This window comes from Vombatus ursinus, unplaced genomic scaffold, assembly GCF_900497805.2.
Source record: "Vombatus ursinus unplaced genomic scaffold, bare-nosed wombat genome assembly UNPS02010461.1, whole genome shotgun sequence".
In the NCBI taxonomy this organism is placed as follows: Eukaryota; Metazoa; Chordata; class Mammalia; order Diprotodontia; family Vombatidae; genus Vombatus; species Vombatus ursinus.
In genome coordinates this window covers 12,003,876-12,028,092 of record NW_020950239.1, presented here as the reverse complement: position 1 = coordinate 12,028,092, position 24,217 = coordinate 12,003,876, and the positions used below count along the sequence as shown (strand labels likewise).

The 24,217-nt window shown below is 41.8% G+C and overlaps 1 protein-coding gene across 1 annotated transcript in view; it reads right to left on the bottom strand.

Moving 5' to 3' along the window:
* The window catches only part of FRAS1 (Fraser extracellular matrix complex subunit 1), a 475,354-nt gene that overhangs the window by 5,110 nt on the left and 446,027 nt on the right, over nt 1-24,217 (bottom strand). The window contains exons 65-73 of the mRNA XM_027854503.1: nt 23,721-23,881; nt 22,161-22,375; nt 14,957-15,107; nt 13,057-13,164; nt 11,327-11,486; nt 8,790-8,906; nt 6,348-6,514; nt 4,878-5,083; nt 1,338-1,484 (exon numbers count right to left, since the gene is read on the bottom strand). Coding sequence (XP_027710304.1) covers nt 1,338-1,484; nt 4,878-5,083; nt 6,348-6,514; nt 8,790-8,906; nt 11,327-11,486; nt 13,057-13,164; nt 14,957-15,107; nt 22,161-22,375; nt 23,721-23,881 — 1,432 coding nt within the window. The remainder of the gene's footprint in view (nt 1-1,337; nt 1,485-4,877; nt 5,084-6,347; nt 6,515-8,789; nt 8,907-11,326; nt 11,487-13,056; nt 13,165-14,956; nt 15,108-22,160; nt 22,376-23,720; nt 23,882-24,217) is intronic.

Genomic DNA, 24,217 nt, shown 5'->3' with positions numbered 1-24,217 from the left:
CCTCTAGCCCTCTTGATGTTGCAGCTAGACCAGTAAGAGCAGATGAGCTGTTCACTGGTTAGCCTTCACTCTCACTGCATGGCCAGTCCACCTTCTTTTCTGGTCATTTATCTCTTTATAACATCCTTTCTATCAATTTCTTGGGTAATTCTTCAGTATCTTATTTAATCCTCACAAAAATCCTGGGATAGGTGCTATTATTATCCCCATTGTACAGGTGAGGAAACTGAGACAGATACTGTGCCCAGGGTCACACAGCTAATGGCTGAGGCTGGATTTGAATGCAGGTCTTCCTGACTTTATGCCCAGTGCTCTGCCCACCGTACCACCTAGCTGCCCCGAAAAGACACGTTCATTCAAATACTTACTGCACACCTCATCATGTGCATAGTACATAAGCAAGACGCTATGCTAACTGAACATCTCCTGGATCATCCCATGAGGCACAGGGACAAGACTTTTATTCCCTTCTCAACTGCCCTTATTCCCCTTCCCATACACACGTCAGATGTGATACAAAGTCTAGAAACGTGAGATTTGGGATTAATGTTCAAAATTGGGAAGCTGGAATTTGGCACTGGAGGCTCCTGTCTGTTCCTCACACACCAGTTGTCTCCGTCATTCTAATGCCTGTGGCATCACAAAATGTGTACCGATTCCCTTGGGACATAGCCTGACTCATTCACACGTCTAAAGAACTGGCTATGAAGACTGGCCCCTGGCCAGCCCAGGGCCTGAATCAACACGGGCTGGAAACAAAAAAGAATCCCAGTGCAAATGACCACTAGGTACCCAGCCTTGGTGCAACTGAAGGCAATGACTCAGGTAAGTGAAATGCCACCGAATGTTGGAGCAGGAGGGTACCTTAGAGACTGTCTAGCTTCACTTCTTCATTCTACAGATGATGACGCTGAAGAGTAGATGGATTGAGACTTGCCCAAGGCTGTAGAGCTAATGAATGGAAGGGCTGAGAATGGAAGCCATCTGATTCCACGATGCCATGTAAACATTTTGGCTCAGTAGAAGGTTTCACGAGTTGCTGAGACCAAAAAAGGTCATCTTCTGGAGGCCCAGCTGGAGATGTTGTGACTCTCCATAACTGGTTAGGCTAGTTACCAGACAGAGTCTGTGCCTCGGCCCATCTCTGAAGCTTTGCCAGCTGGGCATAACTTGCCGAAGCTTGTGCCCTGGTGATGCCGTGGGGGGCCTAGGGTCACTTGCACATAATAATGAGGCATCGCAGTAGAAAAAGATAAAGTTCAGAGTCATTCCTAGTCCCCTCTGTGGTGTTTAAAAGAAAGTGAGTTCTCTGCTTTGTTATTTCTCATAAGACCTACCTTATAAAGTGCATCCACTTTCAGAGTAAATCCGTCCACACCTGGCATGCTACTGACCATGTGGAAATCAGATAAATCAGAAGCAAAGTGGGCATCAAAAGGCACATCGTGGAAGTATCTATCAATGACTTCTGGCTGACTTCGATCCTAGAATTGACAGGAGAAACGAAGAGTTTAGAGCACTGGAAATCTTCATGCATTCATTTAACCAGCGTTTAGTGAGCACATGTTTTGTACAAGACATTGTCCCAGGCACAGGGGCAAGGAAGACAAAAGGAAAGCCAGGTCCTGACTCAAGGAGATTACATTCTTCCTATGGGAAGGATACAACATTTAAATAAGAGAGGTAAATACAATATAACGTGAAAAGGACCATGAAGCTAAGGGTTCTAGCAAGAAGGATAGAAGGAAGGAAGGAAGCAGGGAAAGATGAAGGAAGGAAGAAATAGAAGGAAAGAAAGATGGAGGGAGGGAAGAAAGAAGGAAGGGAAAATAAAGAAAAGAAGGGAGGGAGGAAGGAAGGGAGAAAGGAATGAGGGGAGGGAGGGAAAGGGAAGGAAGGAAGGGAGGAACAGAAGGAAGGAGGGAGGAAGGAAGAAAGGGAGGGAAAGGGGAAGGAGGAAGGAAGGAAGGAAGGAACAGAAAGAGAGGAGGGAAGGAAGGAACAGAAGGGAGAGAGGGAGGAAGGAAGGAAAAAAAGGAAGGAAGAAAGGAAGGAGGGAGGGAGAGCATTCCAGGTATTTGGGACAGCTTGGGCAAAGGTGAAAGGTGACAGAACACTGAGTTTGAGAGACAACAAGCCAGTTGGGTTGGAAAGAGGGTAACATGAAATAAGCCTGGAAAACAATGCTGGCGCATGACTGGGAAAGACTTTAAAGGCCTAGAGAAGTTTACATTTTATTCCTGAGGCAACTGGGAATACTGAACATTCTTCATAAGGTCAGACTTGTGCTTTATCTTTTTAAAAATGAACTGTTTTGATGTTTTAACATGACTTTTTAGTGACTCTAGAAATTTCTCCTCTGCCTCCTCCACTGAACCTTGCCCTTCTTTATTGAAAAAAAAAAATGGAGCAAAGAGCCTGACTAGAAGTTATCTTTTCCTTTCTTAATGTCACCACCCCATCTTCTTTTTCAAATTTAGTAGGAATCAGAGTAACGGGCTTGCTTAGTGACATCTGTCAACACAGGATAACTGAGGCAAGGAGATGAGACACAAGCAGGAATGGTCAGAGGAACTGAGAGTGGATTTCCCAAAACAGCAGATTTGTGGTAGGTGAGACACCCAGAATTTAGTCCACGGTCCCTTTTATTTACCCTCTTCTCTAAAGCACTGCTCAGAAACACCCAAGCTCTAATCCTTTTACTTATTGTTTTTTCTCCAATCAATGGGAAGAAGTCAGAAAGAATGGTATGTGTAGAAAGACATTTATGTACATATATACATGCATGTATACATATACAAACACGTGTAGTATATGTACATGTGCAACTATGTGTATATCTAAACACATATACCATATAATACTTTATATTTCTACATAGATGTGTAGACACACATGCACATTCAAGCACATTTATTCCCATGCATGCACACATAGAAACCTGATGAATAAGTTCTCTAGCTCGTTCAGCGACTTGTTTATCATACTCTTAAAAACCAGTATACAATTGTGTAAAAATCTAAGCTGGAGCCTCTTCAGCACCCATTTCAGTTTCTTCTGACAATCCTCACTTTTCTGCTCACCAAAATTGTTTTTTTTTTTTCTATCTTTGAATACCATTTTTGAGAATGTCCCACCTCTCCTGGACCAACTTCCCTGAATGAATTTTAGCCCACCTTTAGCCACCTTTCCTTTCAAATTGGATCTCCCCAAATGTAGGGCAGATACCAGAATGGCTTGCTTTTCTCTCATATTGTAGATGATGAAATGTAGTGGTTCTGTCCCTTCAAGAATCCCAACAACCACTTTCTCCTTATTGATGGATTACACCCAGAACAGAATTTGTTCTTATTGCTTCCTCCATTGTTTGAAGGATAAATTTTATCATTTATGCAGATCAAAAAGTTACTAGCTATTTTGCCTTGGGGAGAAAGAAAATTCTTACAAATGTCCAGTAATCAAAGTCTTTCAACAGTATTAGATCATGCTTCCATGCTCGACTTGTGACTTTTTTTTAGACTCCTCATCCATTTCCTCTTTCTGTCTAGGTGGTCTTTAGTATAATCCCAAGATAACACTACTTTTCTGCCTTTGATGATCTTTACATATTCTTCACCATGCTATCCCTGCCTCACCTCTACCACACCTCACTCCCAATTACTTCCTTTCCTCAAATGAATATATTCTTAATATAGAATGCTGCTATATTCCCTGCCCTCTTATGTCTTTGAATAAGATGCAAGCCACAAGAGCCATTTTCTAGGTATAGGTCTCACATCACTAAATCTATTCAAGTAAAATTTCTTTTCTTGCCTTGCGATTTCAAGTTCAACTTTTTGCTAACCATATTTTTCCAATTTGTGTATACATGCATATTATATAGCTACATGTGTATACATACACACATATGCATACATGTATATCTGGTATTGTTATCAATGGCTCCTTTCTATAATTTTGTCTGCTAGGAATTTTTGATGTCTCTACTTCTTTCTGCCCATACTACAGTTACCCTACAATGATGGGCAGTTTTTTTCTTCCTTTTTTCCTTTTCAGTTTAAATTTATATTTTGAGACTCTAGAGAAATACATACTTGAAAGTCTTTGTTAGGTACCTTCTGTTCCTGGTTCAGAAGCCCATCATCTCTATATTTTAAATGGCAGTTAAGAAATCCAAGTTCTATAGTCAGACATCATCTTCTTCTTCTTCTTTTTTTAATAGGTTTTTATTATTATTTTTTTTTTTAGTGAGGCAATTGGGGTTAAGTGACTTGCCCAAGTTCACACAGCTAGTACGGGTCAAGTGTTTGGTCTGAGCCCGGATTTGAACTCAGGTCCTCCTGACTTCAGGACGGGTGCTCTATCCAGTCCGCCACCTAGCTGCCCCCCCCCCTTTTTTTAAGGCAATTAGGGTTAAGTGACTTGCCCAGGGTCACACAGCTAGTAAGTAGCAAGTGTTTGGTCTGAGGCTACATTTGAACTGGGGTCCTCTTGACTTCAGGGCCGGTGCTCTATCCACTGCACCACCCACCTGCCCCCAGACACCATCTTCTTAACCAGTCCCAGGGCTCTTTTGCCATAACTACCCCTGTCCTGGGATTAGGCTTTGTACCATGGACGTACAACATTTGTCCGGTGAATATGGAAGCTCATTTCTAAGGGCAGGACTTTATATTTCTCTCAGGCCAAAATCAATAGAGGGAACTTTTACCATCACTTGTGGACACTATTTCTGTGTTACCAAGAGTTCATATTTTACCTTACTGAAGGAGAAGGTAAAAGTGAATTCAGCTGGATAAAGAAGAAAAAGAAATAAAAACAGCTTAGGAAATGGATCAAGCCAGATTTCATCTTCTGGCCTCCAATAATTTTCATACCAGCAACAGGAATCTGTGTTTTAAGTGCTTATTAGGCTGAATACATCCATATTGTGGCCCTTCATTGTAGATTGTCCCAGTGGGGTCAAAGAAAGGCACGTAGCCATCCTTGCCGGTACAGAGGTAGACTTTCTCCAGCTGCAGTTTGTAAGCTGAGTTCAGGTTCTGCTCAGGATTCCAAAGTACCCGGCCATAGAGGATCTGACCTATAAAGATGGCGAGGCAGGAACAGGGTCAAGATTTGAGTTTAGGAGAGAAAAAAATGGAGGGAGGAGGCCGAGGTAGATACAATAGAGTGATTTTAGATATCTGCACAATAGTGTATTGGATTTCTTTTCATGTTTTTACATGCTTTATCTCATTGGTTTTAAAACACACTGAAGAAGTAGAAAGGAGACAGGCATTATTATTATTTCTCTAAGCACTGAGAAATTGACTGATTTGTCTGAATTTACTCAGTGAGTTAATGGCAGAGGCTGGTTTAGGTCTTATTGCTAATCACTACCAAGGGCTGTACCTGAATCAACAGAAAGGAAAAATGTCTGGCCAAAACTTAGAGAGGTCATAGGTCTAAATTTGGAAGGTAACTAAGAAACCATCTAATCTAGCAGATCTCAAAGTTTGGTCCACGCATCCACTGGAGTCCCTAAGACTCTTTCAAGGGGTCCAAGAGATTAAAGCTATTCTCATGATAATATATGCTATTTGTCTATTAAAATACTTCTCCCTTTTCTAACTTCATGTCTCTGTGTAGGCCAGATTTTCTTCATATACTTCAGTCAAAACAACCTATCACGACAGAATGAATAAAGAAGCAGATCTGAGAATCCAGCTGTCTTTTATTAAGCCAAAAATTAAAGAGATTTGCAAAGGAATATAAAACAATGTCATTCTTCACACTAAATTTTTTTGTTTTGGAAAATACGGTTATTTTTCATAAAAAGTTTTATTTATCTTAATGCAATGGGCTTGTTATTGTTATATTATTGTATTACTAATAATATTGTTATATATTATGGTTTAAATGAATTAATGAATGTTTTAAAATTTATCAGTATTATTTCTTAATGTTAAATATCAATAGATATGACCCACATAAACAAAAGTTCTTAGGGGTACTCAATCATTTTTAAGAGTGCAAAGGGGTCCTGAGACCAAAAACTTTGACAACCACTATTCTTGTCCAACCCACTCATTTTGAAAATGAGCAAACCATAGCCCAGGGAAGTTAAGTAACCTATTAGAAGTCATAAAGGCCTTAGAGAAGGGTGAGATTTGAATTCAAGTGCTCTGACTCCAGAATCAATGGTTTTTCCGCTATCCTAAGCCTCTTTAGCCTCTGTACAACCACACTTTTGCAAATTTATGCTGAGGAAGTCAAAGTGAAGGCTCATGTGAAGAGAGGTCTGTCTTGTTTTTCTGCCTTTTTTCCCTTTTTCTTCCCGAGATCCAGCTGTAGGATAGGCTTACCCTTTGAAAAAGCCCCTTTGTAATCCATTTCTGCCAGTGACATGTCAGATGTGCTGGGGTCCATCAGGAACACTTTCTCATTGTTGCATAGCTGAAACTCAGTGTTGAGTGAATAGACAACTGGCACTGGGCGGTTAGTCTGCTGGAATGCAATGGGTATCAGAAACCTAAATGAAAGAGAGAAACGAGAGCTCCATGAAGGGGTGGACCATGTTTCTTACAATTCTGTCTTCATCACAGCACAGAGCATGGAGGACCAAGACAGTGAATTGTCTGGAGATGAGGCCATCCAAGGACTGGGAGAAGGCAGTAGGTGTGGTAGTTATTTATCCTTTGTTCTCAAAGAGGACCATGGCATCAGGGAGGTGATGCCATGACATGCAAGTGAACTGGATTTAAGTGAGGGTTGTGCTAGGTCATTGGTCTCACTTTCTCCTCTGGAGCCATCTGGGTCCAGTAGCAAGATACAGATCAAAAGAGAAGACTTAGGGGTGAGGGAAAGGGAAAAAACATTTATTAAGGTGACTACAGTATGCCATATAAATGCTTTATAAATACTATTTCATTTCATCATCACATCAACCCTATAAGGTAGATGTTATTATTATCCCCATTTTACATTTGAGGGAACTAAAGCAGATAGAGGTTAAGTGACTTGCCTAGGGTCACACAGCTAAACTAAGGCTGGATTTGAACTCAGGTGTTCTTGACTCCAGATTCAGTGAATACCTGATAACTAGCAGATAACTGCCTTAAAGTTGTTGAAAGGCTGTAACATAAAAGAAGACTTGTTTTGTTTGGTCCCAGAGATAAGAACTAAGAACTCTGGGGAGAAGGCACAGAGACGCAGATTTCAGCTCAACAGAAGGAAAATTTTCCTAATAATCCCACCTGTACAACAATGAATAAATACAGAAACATTCCTAGTCATTAAAGGTCTTCAACCAGAGGTGAGATGGCCAGGCTATTGAGCCTTTCTTCCCATGGGGGAGATAAATGGTGCTATTCAATAATTGGTATGAGTCCTGAGGCACAATTGAGTTGGATGAGGGCTGGCAGGTGAGTACCTCAAACATGCCTCACCACTCAATAGCCAAATCTGTCCCTAGGATTCCATCAATCCCTGCCATGGCCATTAGGCAGGATCATGCAGGAACCCATTTTCTGACCTGCTGCCATATTTGACCCTCCTCCAAATGAACTTTTTCCTTAGACATTAACAATCAAATCAACATTCCCATTATAACCATGAAAGGTATGACAATCTATTTACTTATGGCTCCATTAAGAAGCCCTGGAATTCTGAGTTGTCAGCTATCTTCAGCACTTAAACTTCTTAAACCCCATATGGGGTCTTGACCCACAGTTTAAGAAGCACTGAAGGGGTTGTGAGTGGAAAAAAATTAAGAAGCCCTGATCTAGGTCAAAAGTCCCTTTCCTGGATAAGTAAGAGAATTTCAGAACTCTTGAGCATGGAGGTGGTACTTTTATAAGTGATGGCTCGATCAAGGGTATGACCATTTTTGTGTGTGACTGAGGGGAGGTGGAGAAGTAGATCGTGGAAAGTGAGAAAGTGAGAAACTGAGCAGTTAGAATGCTTAAAGGAGAGTATGTATGTTGAAATCCCCTATTATGAGGATAGGCATCGGGGAGAAGAATAAGATTATAATCCAGGTATTGAAGTCACTGAGGAAAGAAGGGGAGGTCTGTAGACCAGAAGTGTCAAACACCCAGCCCACAGGCCATGTGTGGCCCCCAACACTCCTGACTGTGGCCTAAACAAGCTTAAAATGTAACTGGGAAATATTTAACAAAACAAATGAAAATACAGTAAAACACAGATAATGTTAACATGTGGTTTTCTAAGTCAACGTGTGGCCTGCAGAGATCTTTAACTAAGGCTTAGTGGCTGTTTCTATCTGAATTTGACACCGCTGCTGCAGACAATAGTGACCAGGATTTTGATTGGGTGGAGGACATAGATTATATGGCCCTCAAAGGAGGAGAGGTTCGTGAGTGATAGTGAAAATCACTGGTGGTCTCTATTTTCCATCCATCCTTAAGTCTCAGCCATATTACTGTGGTCTACTGTCTCTTCAGACTTTCCAACCTTGACTCAAAACTTTCTAATTCTTCTTTTCTCAGGTCCTAGAGATTTGTTTATGACAGCATGGGAACAACACACTGTTTGAAACCAAGACTTCTAGATTCCTTTCCAAGCCTAGAACCTTAATTAATTAATAAATAAATAAATAAAATTAATAAATCAGCATTCCTTCTACCATGATACCTGAATGACAGATATCAAATTCACTCCTTAGGTCCTTCCTTCTACAGACATTTTCTCTGCAGTCCCACCCCCACACTCAGATGGCCTGCACATCCAGGCCTTGGCAGTCATGCTCTTGGCTGCTAAAGAATCAGGCCAATGCATTCTCCCACCTTTCTGGAGCATGTGCTGTGCAGGGCAGTGGCTTGTCACCGAGGCCAATCCACGGCTGGGTGGGCTGCACGGTACAAGGGATTAAGTAGATCGTGTACTCCCCTGAGTAGTCCTTCCTGGAAACGTAAAGAGGAAGCCAGAGTTGATACAAAAGAGACAGACCTCACTGAATAAAGAGTTGTGTCTGAAGAACTAAAACACAGCAAATTCTGTGGAACAGAGGCTATTGTTTTAACATTCAGGGCATTGCCCAGAGATTTGAAAATAATGCTTCTTCCATTTATTTGAGCTTCTGCCATAACAGACGAGAAAACAAACTTGTTTAAAATTTGAGAGGAAAGAAAAAACATATGCACAGACACAAATTAGGGCCATTTTTTTGGTTCTTGGTGAAAATTCCCTCGTAATTGCTATTTTGTGTTTCTTATTGACTGAGAACACACTAACAGAGGATCCATGGATTGAGATAGCTTATCTTTACCAAGTCAAATTGATGAAAACAATGGCATAGAAGAAATAGGTGTGGCCACACCATTACTAACTCCCATGTTTGGGGCAAGTTTTCTCTGCCCTCACTATGGGGGGTGGGGAGGGAGTGTTGAGGCTCACCATCTATCAATGGGTTATCCTGCAACACTCCCCACCCCTCAGAAATGAAAACAAAATTTCTGTTAACCTCTCTGGTGTACCTGCCCCTAAGGGTCCCTGCTGGCTGGAACCACTGCCTTCTGCATCTTCTAGGTACCTCATTACAACACTTCTTAATGGGATACAATAAAAACTTCATCTATGGTCTATTAGTCAAAAATCAACCATCCATTTAGCCAATCCCAATAAAATTTCTTAAAAACCTGGGCAGCCTGCCTGGGTCAATAGACCAGGCCATAGGGCTGGATATACCTTCTACTTATAAATGTCAAGAAATACAGGGAGATACATGTTTGCCAAAAGTGTCACTGTTGTGGGGAGATAGCAGAGAGTCCAAATGAGAGGACTCCCCATGGAGCAACATTTGCTATTGAGTTTTGAACCTTTTTGTGTGTCATAGACCTCTTTGGTGGTCTGATGAAGCCTATAGACCCCTTCTCAGAATGACGTTTTTAAACGCATAAAATATATAGGACTAGAAGGGAACCTGAGTTATATTGACATAGAATTCTATGGTTGGAAGGGACCTAGAGAGCAGGAGTTTGCCCCCTTCCCCTTCCTTGACACAGATGAAAGTCTGAGCTATTTAGAACATATGGCTTCCCTCCCATCCACTTATTCCCAATTCCTTTATTGCATATTTATTTTCTATTTATTTTTCCATGTACAGGTTGTTTTCTTCCAGCAGAATGTAAAGCCCCTGAGAGCACAGTGCCTGACGCATAATAGGTATTTAACACATCCCTGTTGAGCCTAATTAAACGCTACAGTACTCTAAATGGGATTCTGGTCAAGTCAACAAGCATTTATTAAGTGGCCATGTTGCGCCAGTCTGTCAGTCAATAAACATTTGTTAAGTACCTACTGTGTACCAGGCACTGTGCTAAGCACTGGCAATAGAAGCAAAAAAAAAAAACTTTAAAAAAAGGCCCCACTCCCAAGAATCTCACAATCTAACAGGGAGACAACATGCAAACTACTAGGCTGCTGTTGTTCCGTCGTGCCCAACTCTTTGTGACCCCATTTGAGATTTTCTTGGCAAAGATACTGGACTCTGCCATTAATCCTTTTCTACCTCATTTTACAGATAATGAAAGTGAGGCAAATAGGGTTAAGTGCCTTGCCCAGGGTCACAAAGCTAGTAAGCGTCTGAGGCCGGATTTGAACTCATGAAGATAGAAGACTCCAGGCCTGGCACTCTATCCACTGTATCACCTAGCTGCCCAAACTACTATGTCTAAATAAAACACACACACACACACACACACACACACACACACTCTCTCTCTCTCTCTCTCTCTCTCTCTCTCTAAACTGGAGATAATCAATAGAGGGAAAACACTCACAGTAAGATGAATACAGAAAGGCATCTTGTAAAAGGTGGGATCTAAGCTGGACTGGAAAGAAGTCAGGGAAGCCAGGAGGCAGAAATGAAGAGGGAGAGAAATATGGGCATGGGACAGCCTGTGAAAATGCATGGAGTCTAGAGATATTCCTCGCAAGTGACTTAATTTGTCGTTGCTATTCAGTCATTTTGGTCAGCTCCAACTCTTTGTGACGCTATTTTGGGTTTTCTTGCCAAAGATACTGGAGTGGTTTGCCATTTCCTTTTCCAGTTTATTTTACAGATAAGGAAATTGAGGCAAAGAGGGTTAAATGATTTACCCAGAGTCACACTGTTAATAAGTTTCTGAGGCTAGATTTGTACTCAAGAAAATGAGTCTTCCCTGACTCCAGGTAAGGCACTCTATCCACTGTGCCACCTTATCCAGATTCTCTCCTTTGCTCAAAATCTCCTGTTGGACCACCTCATCCATGGAAGTCTTTTTTTAAACCTTAAAAATAAGTCTTTTTGCCCCCGCTCCTAAAAAATCAGAAACCTACTCACCTGTTATAAGAACTAGTGGCTCTCCAGAGCTGATACGGTGAATCAAAAGTCTGGGCACTCCACAGAAGCTGTAGATCAAACTCAATTCCTCCTAGGTGGTCTGGAGTCATTATAAAAGACTTTACGTCTGGGAGGGTGTGGTGCTCCATGACAAAGTATCCTGTACCGAGAAGGGGGAAAAACACTCGCTGTATTATTGTAGTGTCTTAGTAAGAAACACTTTATGTCATAATATACACCAGGAGCTATGCTAGGCCCCAGAACTTTACGGTAATTGTACAACCATGGATTACTGCAAAACACATATTATTTAGATTTTAGAATTTAGAATGTTCCTCATTCTAGATGGAAAAGTATGACATCTCACACCAGCCCCTCACCCGACAAATACTTAGAGTGATCATAATTCTCTTTATATACACAAATAATATGAATGTGCTCCACAGAGATGCTAATGAGACTAACTTTTATATGCAAAACTGAGGTCCAAAACTTAGCCAACATATCCCTAGGAAAAAAGGCTGCTGAAATATATTGATTCTGATTTGCTTATATGTGCCAATGTGTTGATATTGATAAATAAATCAATATATGTTGATTTAAAATATATTTATTGATATTGATTTCAGCAGCTAATTTTCTTAGTTATAATGTCTTAGGAGGCTCCTATTTCCATTCCTGAACTTTGTGGCAACAGTCATGGCTCTGTGCCCATTATCTGCAATATATGGGTGACTGGCCACTAAAATTTCTGTCATGGAGTCTAATGAGTTTAAGGAACATATGGGCAGGAGTTTAATTTCAGATGTAAGTAACCATTAATCCTCATAGCCCTGAAGCAAATGGTCAGGCCACTGAAGATGGTACAGACTGTTAAGCCGGCCCTGAAGCTCATCACTGTCCAGTAAGACCAGCCTGATTCCTCACCCTTGAACGTGCCAATCTATGTTTGAGCACAGGCATTAGGCCTGCCGAATTCCAGATGTTCAGCATCTCAAAGAACTGTCTTTATCATCTCCATCCCTATCTGAAAACTTGAGATAAACCAGACTATTCCCTGAACACTGATCATTTGTCCATTTGTCCTTTCTTTATATTTCAAGAATTACCATTGACTCTGGAGTTGGAGTGGGCACCCTAATAAACATTACATCTCCTTTAGGACTACGTCATATTGGTTTTTTAGTTTCATTCTCTATGCTCCACCCCTACCCCTCAACCTCTGCCTAGGATTCACTGTACCCACAAAAGTAAGAAGACAGCAATTGATCTCTTGACACCACACCTACAAAAACAGTCTCAGAAGGCACTGTCATATTCACAAATGTTAACACAGAGACATCACAAAAGACTACTCTCTTGTTATAAAGATCAACTGGGGCGGGGAGTGAGTGCTAAGGTGTGATGTTAGTATTTTTAAACTATTTGAGTTCCCATGCTTATATGCCACATTGATTCGGGGGGTTGGGTTAGCTTTTATTTATGTAATAATATTGGACTACCTGATTGAAGGTTGACTCACTGCTTGCCAATTTCATATTGGTCGAAATATCAACATAATATAAGCTTTGACTCTCGGAAAGGTCAAAGCTGCTTACTAATTCCATTTAGGATTATTCACAGCCTCATATGTAGCCTGCATATAGCCTCAGGCTAAGAAGGACCATTTCAAATGAAAGAGAATGATGGATAGGACAAAAACCTCCACACTAAGACACAACAGATACTACCTCTGAATTTGGCATGGGTCTTGAATTCGATGACCAGACGACCATCCTCTCGAATGTAGATCCTTATTATCTGAAGCCTTGCCGAGAGCACACTTTCGGTCTGAATTCCTAGCAAGGTAAATGATACAAAACAATCAAAGTCAGGGGACAGAAGGAAATAAACGAAAATACTGGTCTACGTTAGCTTTTTCCCAAGGGACACATCTAAATTATGAAAAGCTTAAGAGACAATGACTATATTTAAATCAACTGTAATATATTGTACCTACACAGACTGTGCAGTCTATCCAGAGATGAGCTCTAAGTTAACGTTTTATTATGGTCCAGATGAAGGCTGCCATTACTAATTATTGTTCCATTCCATATTTAACAAAATAAATGACCACAGCTAGACACACTATACAGTGACCCCAACATCATGATGTCATTTTGATCTTCAAGCATGAAAGAAAAACAACTTGGTTTGTCCTCAGAAACCCACTCTTGTTAATATGCTTCCTCTATAATAGACCATCGTGGTCCCCTTACTATTTAGAAAAAGCCTCCAACCCATCCCACAGTCTAAAACATCTGATTCTCTATTATAACCTAAAGTATGGTAACAATTTATTTTTATAAATTTATACATTTTTTTTAAAATTATGAATTTAAAAATTTTTACTTTATTTTATTTCCCTCAATGGCAATCCTCGAGGAGTTAGTAGAAACCTGATGGATAAATGGAGTGCTCAGACTACCAGAGATCCAAAGGGAAGCTTGTGAAAGCCTAGTCATGTATGAGCAATAGAATATTACCAAGCCACAGCCTAATATTGGTGACCTGAATCATCATGGTACACGAAAGCTTTAATAACTGAATCACTGGGGGGAAAAAGGAGTGTTAAAATAGGAAAATTCCAGGTAAAATTCCAGGAAAACATCCTTAGCTGAGTTCTATTAAAATGAAGTATAGTCAGCCTTGAGTGAAACTCTACTTTGATGACTCAGTATAATGGGAAAGGGAATCTAGATGTATGAAGGCCACCTGGGCAGAGTACAAGCTCCCACAGGGTCCTACTGAGCTAGAAAGGGTTCAAGTACTAGCCCAGAGACCCACAGACAGACTGTATGCCTCTGTCTGAGGACCGACTTAGCCACACTGAGGGGCTCATTCCCAAAAGACTCACTACTAGCTAATGAATTTGTTCAGCCATGAAGATAATCTAAGGTGTAGAAAGGCAGCAACCTATACTGGGGAAAGGAATACACGCACAGATGACACCTTGTATTCCTGAAATTAGTGTAATTAGAGGAAATGGAAGTCCAATGCTAACGCTATCAAACGGAGGCAGAGACCAGTACCCACCAGCCGCTGATGTTCTGAGGGATGTGAATCCCCAAGTGTGAGAACAAAAGAAAACAACGCTCTCTTGGACTCTTCGGCTGGGTGGGCCAGACTTCCGTCACATTTTTCAATTGTGAGACGTCTCTTGGGTTCTGAAGGCCATTCTCTTGCTCGAGCACCATGCTTGGTCTTCACTTGTTAAGCCAAGGAGGAAGGCTATCTTCCCAGCCAGAACGTATAAAGCCTTTGCATCAGTGTGCAGGGAGATCACGTACACCATGACAGGCGGGTTAGGACTTTCCACTTAGTATCCTGTAGCATTAGTGACAATTGCTTTCCTGTACAGCTAGCTTTTCCTGGCATCTAACAAATGGGGATATTCTACTTTTTCACAGCCCAGATGGATATGTACTTTGTCTATGCAGCTAGTGTACAGAAACATGGGATTACTGTCTTGGACAATGCGGAAAGTGTACTGAAGAGAAGTATTTGGCCACTATTAAAGACTGCTGGGTAACGTCTCATTAGCATCCCTATGCAGAGGAAAAGAAGACAGCAGGAGAGAAATGTGGGTACCTGTTCTCCAGAGAACAGTATCGTAGAAGAAAGAGAACTCCATTTCTGTGTGGTGATCGAGGGAGGCCCAGCCCCTGGGCGCTGTCACGTAGATGTATGACACGTACAGGGGAACGTGGACCGTCAGGAATGACTGAGCAGAGTCTCTCACCTGCCGAAAAAAGACCGGAGACGTGGTTTTGGAACAGTTGTCTAGCAGAGGGGATGGGAGGGGAAGGGAGGAGGAGAAACAGAAGTGTCAATTCACATCCGTTGGGCACAACCAAGTTACCAGGTACTTTGTAAATGGACAGGTGAGGCTTAGATTTCACCTTTAACAGGTTTCTGGGTTTTTTTTACCCAAATGGCCAAAAGTTTCAAGCAAGAAAGATACACTGAGCTACCTAATACCTGTTTGACCTTCGGCAAGTCACTTAATCAATATCAATCAATCAATAAACATTTATTAAGCACCTATTATATACCGGTTATTGTGCTAAGATCTTTGGGGGCCAGCTCTTTGTTTATAAAACGGGGGAGTTACTTGTGATGAGGTCTATGGATCTTTCTAGGTTTGCATCCTAAAGATGAGCTAAATTCTTCCTCTGTGTTTAAGCTACTTCCTCATGGCTAGGTTAAGTCACACTAATCCTTTCTCCCAAATTACCCTGTAGTTAACTTGTACACATTTTTATGTAGGTATATGCATATATATGTACATAAATGTATGCATGCATATGTGTGTGTGTATCTATATATATATATAGATACACACACACATACATATATACATACATATATATGTATGTATGTGGTGTCCACTCCATAGTAGGTCAGCTCCTTGTAGGCAAAGCACCATTTTATCCTTCCTCTCTATCCCCAGTGCCTAGCATAGTGTCAGACACATAATATGTGCTTAATAAATGATTGTTAGTCGATTTTAATAATAATAATAATAATAATAACAGCCAATATATAGCACTTACTATGTGTAAGGCACTGTGTTACGCACTTTACAATTATCTCATTTGAGCTTTCAACAATCCTGGGAGGCAGGTGATGCTATTATCCCCATTTTACAGATGAGGAAACTGAGGCAAGCACAAGTTAAGTGACTTGCCCAGGGTCACACAGCTAGTAAGGGTCTGAAGCAGGATCCGAACTCAGGCTTTTTTATAGGGCCATGGCATTCAGAGTTGGAAAGGATATAGGATTTAGGCTTAAACCATATCCAGTGTCCTAGTTTTTACAGATGAAGAAGCATAGGAACATAATGTGATTTTAACACAGGTTCTCTGAGTCCAAATCCTTTATACTAGACCATTTTTTCTAATAGCCAGAAAGAACAAATGTCCTTACAAATAAGATTCAGAAAACACATTTCAATACAAGATACGGGACATCCCGTATATGCCCGAGTCTGAATGCCGTATGTTGGTGGAGTATTGTCATTTCCTCCTCTACGATGAGATGCTTTACATACCCCACCTAAGAAATTTTCCAAAAAAGTGCTTGCCGAAGTATGGAGATAAAATGCTATGTAATTTATCTTCTTATGCCATACATTTGGGTCAATTTTCCACTTTATTCAAGGCAAAAAGATTCCCTAATTAAGAAGTACTCCATTGGAAAAATTTAATGGAAAAGAAAATCCTCCATCTCCTCCAGAGACCTCAATGAACAAGATACATTGTGTTAAACGCTATCACTCGATTTTTTGTCAAGGTGTTATTATATAGTGATATGTCAATAGCTTTCAGATTCTCGTGTCTCAAATTAGAAACGCTGAACATTCAGACCTCACAGAGACACTTCAAGGGAAAATTTCTATGCCTGTTCAGTGCTTAAACCAATAAAAGGCAGAGAGAATGAGTCCCCTGTCCCGAGACGCCTTTCACAACATCCCAGGTTGCCTGGAATTTAAGATTCTAGCGTAAAGCGTCTCCCCAGCCTCTCCTGACTCTATATTAATTCCAAGATACGGTTCAGAATTACTCATTCGGCTTTCCTCGCACAGGCTCCAGCCTGCCTCAAGAGCCGAGTTAGGTGTTGTCCTTTCCTTCCTTCCAGTGACTCACTTAGCACCGATCTCTGTGTGTCTAACACAACCCAATGATGACTGTGCCAAGAGGCTTAGCAGCTCTCTATTCCACTTAACTGGCAAAACTACCTCGCCTGGCAAGTCTCTCTTCATAAACTCTCTAAATTTGTTATTGCTTGGGTTAACTTTGGGCTAATTTGATTGGTTACCTCTATCTTTTTTTTTTTTTAATGTGCTTTGAATAGTTTTGTGGGGCCCTTGGTGCTGGTTTATGGAGTGGGGAAACTCTAAAAAGAAGGACTGGTCTTTATCGTTGAGGGCCTGGGAACATATGATGTCCATCCAAAGAACATGAAGTTAATTATAAGGGATGCTATTAGAAAAGTAAGCTTAGTATTATACTGGGCAGAAGCAAAGGAAGGTCAATGTCAAAAGTTGAGAAAATGAGCTGGTTGGCGATTTACCGTAAGGATACCAAGGTCAGGGCCTTCCCGGGCATATGGCCCATTTTGTAAGAATCAATGGTCCGGGTATTTTTCTAATCAGGCCCAGGGGATTCCCCTCAGTGGTCCAGAATCATTAATGTGTTCTCCCGGTCTAGGGATATAGCTATTCATTCAATTTCTACGACAACCAGTTGCTAACAAGAGCACATAAAAAGTCCATCTTAGTATGTCTGAAGTACACACAGTATGCCATTAAAACTTGCTTCAGTCAGAGGAGGAAAGCGCTAGCTGCTGCCTTGAGCAATTTCTTATGATGCTGTTTCCTAATTAGGCTCAGCAAAACATTCTTTGTTAAGTGCCTACTATGTGCAAAGTACTGTGCTAGGGACTTAGGATACATTTAGCTAAGTAAGACTTATACTCTTTGTCCTCAAAGAGCTTAGAATTTAACTGGGAGGTCATAATAGATGCACTGCATTACTTGGTGGATAGGGCATCACACTTGGTGTCAGGGTTCAAATTCTGCCTTTTATGTTTACTAGCTGCAGCATGACCTTGAGCAGGCAACAACCACTCTGTGCCTCAGCTTCCTCATCTGTAAAATAAGTGGGTTGGACTCTGATGACCTCTAAGGTCCCTTCCCAGCTCTAAAGCTATGTTCCTATGAAATACATAATACTACATAAAACTATGTAATATATAATATAGTATTATATAATATGGTATTATATAATATATAATAGAGTATTATAGCATATAATATAAATAATATAACGTATAATATTACATGGAATATTATAATGTATAATATAATGTATACTATTACATGTAAATTTTATAACATATATGTAATATTATACCATATACCATTATAACATAATATTGTATGTAATATTATAATATAATTATATATTATAATATAACATATTATATTATATATAGGTATATAATACCCATAATACAGAATGGTAGACTACAAAGGGCTACATAAGGTTGGAGGAAAAAACAGCTATAATGGCCTGGGATAGAATCTCAGTCAAAGTCCAGTTGAGGGAGTGTCCTGGAAACTGTAAATGGCTTTAGCCAATGAAAATGTTTATGAGCCATGAGTGACATAAGTGCTGTGATGGTCATATGGATCCCAACAGAAAGATCCATCTGGGAGCAGCTAGGTGGCGCAGTGGATAGAGCACTGGCCCTAGAGTCAGGAGGACCTGAGTTCAAATTCGGCTTCAGACACTTGACCCTCACTAGCTGTGTGACTCTGGGCAAGTCACTTAACCCCCATTGCCTAGAAAAAACAAAACAAAACAAAACAAAAAAAGAAGAAAGATCCATCTGGTATAGCTACAATAAGAACTGATAGTATTTACTAAATTGGCGCCATTAATGACCACCAAGTATTAGTATTTCAAGAACACCTACAACCACCAGTTCTGGATAAACTTCCTTACTGGACATTAGTCAGGTGGTTCCGGCTAACAACATGAGCCCGAGCTCGTTCTTAGAAAAAGAACCCACCTAGGATATTTAACTGATGCAAAAAGCCTAACTTTAGGCAAAAATAATTCTGCTGGGTAGCTTGTTCCAAAGAAACAAGGCTTACGTGTTCACATTCAGCAACGGTGATGGTAAATGGACTGATATGCAGGGGAGGTCACAGCATTGAAGCTCAAATACTGGTTCACATCATCCTTGACCATCCAATCTGTTTTTCAGACAACAGAACTGGATGGCTGGTATATTGGGAAAAATTCCTGGATTTGGCATCAAAGGCCCTGGGTTCGGAACCCAACTCTGCCATTTTGGACTCATAATAACCTCTCTGGATCTCAGTTTCACTATCTGTAAACTGAGATAATTGTAGAAGCATCCCTTCGAGTCTTCAGTCTATGATTCCACGAGCAATTACAAAAAACATATAACTGAATGACCAATAGCACTAGGGCCAAGCTCTCTCCAGTAGAGGGCAGTGGTATACACAGAATGAGGAAAATCACAGCTGCATAAATGAAATGTTTTACTCTAAAGATACTTTCCCTAAGTAATTCTTGTGTAGTTCCTCTACGAGCTGCCCAAAGTCTGGTTGAAAAGTGTGAGCTGTTACTGGGGAGCAAATCATACATCTAAAAAACTCATTCTAATTACTCTGCTCAAGGATGCCTTGAAAATAATCCCCCTCACATGGACCAATGAGGCCATTCCCCATTAGACCGAGCTCCTCAGGGGCAGGGACATCTTGCACCTTTCTTTGTGCACCTTTCAAATGTTTATTGACTATGAGATTCCTCTTCTATGACTCGGACTTCTGTCTGCAAAGCATACAGTTGTCAAATGAATTTAATGTAAAACACTTATTAAGTGCCTACTCTGTGCAAAGTAGGAGACAATAAAATAAGATGATGCCTCCACTCTTATGGAGATGACAGTCAAGTGGTGGCCATGGCAGATAAGAATGGCCTTCACATCAATTAATATGTGATGGACACTTAATTATAATATTGAGTCACCATAGGAGCCAGGAGTCTTACGCTAAAATACCAGGATCTGCTGTTTCTTAATTTTGTGACCCTGGTCACGCAAGTCATTTTACTCTTGGGTTTCAGTTTCTTCACTTGTAAGATGGGGATGAACACCTGCACTCCTGACCTCATAGGACTGTAAGGAAAGTATTCTGCAAATTGCAAAGTGCCAGCGAAATATTATGAGAGGCACAAACGTGTGTTTTTGGGGGGAATAAGCATTTATTAAGCGCCTACTATGTGCCAGGCACTATATTAACCTCTACACAAATATCTCATTCAATCCTCACATCAACCCTGTGAGATAGGTGCTGTCATTACTCCCATTTTATAGTTGAGGAAACTGAGGCAGACAAAGGCTAAATGACTTGCTCAGGGTCACACAGCTGGTAAGCGAGGCTGAATTTGAACTCACGCCTTCGTGATTTCAGGCTCAGTGCTCTGTGCATTATGGCACCACCTAGTGGGCCTATGTGATTGTAAAGTGCTATCTGACACTGGTGATTATTGATGGGAGGCTTTTGTTTTTTAAAACTCTTTTCTATTTTTTGTGAAGTTCAGTAACATGGAAAATAATGTGTTTTAACCTCTCTTTCAACACTTAGGCAATATAGAGCAATGTCAATTTTCAGGATGAGAGTGTGATCCATAACCAATCAATCAAAAAGCATTTATTAAGCACTTACTGTGTGCCCAGTCCTGTATAATACACACACACACACACACACACACCCACGCACACACACACACACAGACACGAAATAAATAAAAGGTAATTTCTGAGGGAGCCCTGGCAGCTGGGGGAATCAGGAAAGGCTTCATGGAGGAGCTGGCACCCGAGCTGACCTTTGAAGGAAACCAGGCTTTCTCAAAGGCAATGACGAGAAGGGAGAACATTCCAGGGATGAGGATAGCCTGGGCAAGTAACTTTTTTATGTGGAAGTTGCTAAGAGGAGCCAACGTTGGTTCAATGTCAAGAAAGCCTTCCTTCTCTCCTGATTCGAGGTGTCCCAAAGGGGACAGGCTGCCTCAGGAGGCAGTAGGTTCCTTTTCCTTGGCGGTCTTTCAGCAGAGGCCGTCAGGGTGTGTTACGGCAGTGATGGATTCACGGGTGTATGGGGTGCACTGGATGGCCGCTGAGATCCCGGCCTGCTCTCAGATTCTGTGACTGTAACTTTGTACACTGAACTAGAGAGACTGTCCTCTCTGGTCCTCTCTTAGCCAGGGCCACTGATTGTCCTTAACCTGACAAACCCAGACTGTAGGACTTGAAAGAGACCTTACGGATCATCTCGGTTAACCCCGCTCACTTAGAGCCAAGGAAATTGTGGCCCAGACGGCTGCGGTGACTTAACCAAACTCAGCACATAGGTAGTGGCAAACCTGGATCTTGGTCTAACACTCATTCCTGCATATTAGCCTTCCATTTACACAGTCTGTCCTCACCTTCCTCCCTTCCTCCCCCTCCTTCTCCATTTGTCCCTCTCTTTTCTCTTTTCTGTCTTCCTCCTCTGCCCCTTTCTTTCTTCCTTCCTTCTTTCCTCCCCTCCCTCCCTTCCTTCTTCTCCCTCTCTCTTTCTACCCTCCCTCCCTCCCTTTTTTCCCTTCCTTCCTTCCTCCCTCCTCTCTTTCTCTTCCTTCCTTCTTTCATCACATAGCCAGGAGGGGGCCATCTCGAGTCATCCAGATCTATACCTTGCCATTGGACCCAGATGGCTCCAGGGGAGAAAATGAAGCTGGTAACTTTGCACAGCCCTCCCTCACTTAAATCCAACCAACTTGTATGTAACCTCCCTGATGCCATGGTCCTCTTTGAGAACAAAGGACAAACAACATCATAGCCAGGAAGCGTCAAGGGGCACAGCTCAAACCCAGTTCTCCCTGACTCCTGACTCCAAGGTGCGCTCTCTACCCACTGCACCACACGGCCTCTCAAATATTTTGTGAACAATGAGAAGCGATGCTGATTAATGTATACAATCCCTGCCCCTCTAACTTTATTTTGTAGTTCTGGTCCATTTTATATGAGTGATGTTCCCACATTCATTACCTGCAAGGGAATGTTGTTCAACCGGTAGAGAAGAGCCAAAGTACCCAGGGCGGGTAAGGGGCTGCCTTGGGCGCTCCATCACCAGAGCTGGATTTCGTCTGAAAAGACGACGGAGGAGAGAAAAAGGGAGGAGAGGGGAAGAGAGAAGAGAGCTGCAGAAACCCACCTGGAAGTCGGCGGTCACGGACCCCCCGCAGACGTCTATCAGCTCGGTCATGTCGTAGTAAGCGTCGAAGGTCCACGTGCAGCTCTTGAGGTTCAGGTGTTTGTACAGCTGGATGGTCTTGGCCTCTCTCACCGTGGGATCAAACTGGTAGGGGCGATCGTAGCCCGGGCCCAGGGCGATGCTGTCGTAGATGACTTCATCCAAGAATCCCGCTTCTGTGGGCGAGAAAGGGAGCCTGTGCTGATCCGAGGGAGCCGGGTGAGGTGACAGTGTCCTCTGTCTGGGTGACCATTAATAGCTCAACGTGTGTACTTCAAACGGACTGAGGCAATGACACGCAAGCCTTGTTAAGTGCCCATTGCCATGTGTTAAATGCAGAGCCGGCTGCCAAAATAAACACTGGGTTGGCTCATTTAATCCTCTAAGAGACAGCAGGAAGCTGGGAAGAAATGAAGAGCGACTGATCTCGGGGAGAAGAAGGTAAAATTGGCAGCCAGATATGCAGAAGGGGAAAAAAAACCCCAAAACACTGGCTCTCTCCTAATCCCAGATGTCCACCCGGGGAGGTCAGCAGCGTGGTGGTGTGCGTGACTCAGTTACTAGGCAACCAAACGACAGCGGAGGAAATGCATTGACGCAGTAATTTTCAACTTTTTAAACGCTGAATTAAAAAAAAATCATTATTCTAAAGAGCAATAAAAATGCCCTTTTTGCATCAGCTTTTATAGCTTCTGAATGCTTTGAAGGAAACTCAATTACTGAGTCTCAGAAATGGAAAGGGTGTCAAAGGTCATCTAGTCAAATTTGAAGAAAAATAGCCCCTACAAAATTATAACCATCAGGAAGGAAGGAAACGAGCATTTATTAAGCACCTGCTGTTTGCCAGGCACTATACTAAGTGCCTTACAATTATTATCTCATTTGGTTTTCATAACAATTGGATAACCCTGGGAGGCAGGTGCTATTATTATCCCCATTTTACAGTTGGGGAAACTGAGGCAGACCAAGGTTAAAGCGACTTGCCCAGGGTCACACTGCTAGTAAGTGCCTGAGGCCACATTCAAACTCAGGGCTTATTGACTCCCGGCCCACTGTTCTATACACTGTGCTGCCATCAGCTTTTTTTTTTTTTTAATTTACTTTTTCAGTATTTATTTGACTTTTTGGTGAGGCAATTCAGGGTTAAGTGACTTGCCCAGGCTCACACAGCTAGTACGTGTCAAGTGTCTGAGACTGGATTTGAACTCAGGTCCTCTTGACTCCAAGGCCAGAGCTCCATCCACTGTACCACCTAGCTGCCCCTTGCCATCAGCTTTTGAAAACCTTTAGTGAAGCGTAACCCACGGTCTCCCAATGCAACCTACTCAATTACAGATAACTCAAATTCTAAGAATTTTTCTTTCCCTACATCTAGTCTGTATCTGCTGCTTTGTAGGTAAACACCAGCCTTTACCCCCAGTTCTACTGTCTGGAGCCGAGCAGAACGAGCTTAATCCCTTTTAGCACTTCGCCTCCGGTCTGGAGTCAAGCAAGCAGGATGTTGGCATTCTCTGGGCTTACCTGAGATCCCTTTCAGATCCCCGACGGTGATGAGATTGGAGCAGACGTGCTGGTGTCTGTAGATGGACTCCGACAAGAGAAAGTGCACGTTGTGCAGTGGCATTGTCGAGATAAGAGGCAGCATGCCATCCTGGTGTGGGATCTGGACGGAGATGTGGATCCTGGGGAAGAGTCAATACGGATTAGGCTAAGGTCCAAATTTATCTTATAGTTAACGAGGAACACGACAGACTTTCCTCTCATAACCACTTTTTTCCTTGCCCTTAAGAACGTCAAAAACAATCCCTAGCTATAATGTTTAAAGCTGGGCTTCACATGTAAAGGCACTGTGCTAAAGCATGCATATGGAATTCAATACATAATGCATCATATGTGTACGTATGGAATGCAATACATACTGCATCATATGTGTACGTATGGAATTCAATTCATACTGCATCATATGTGTACGTATGGAATTCAATACATACTGCATCATATGTGTACGTATGGAATTA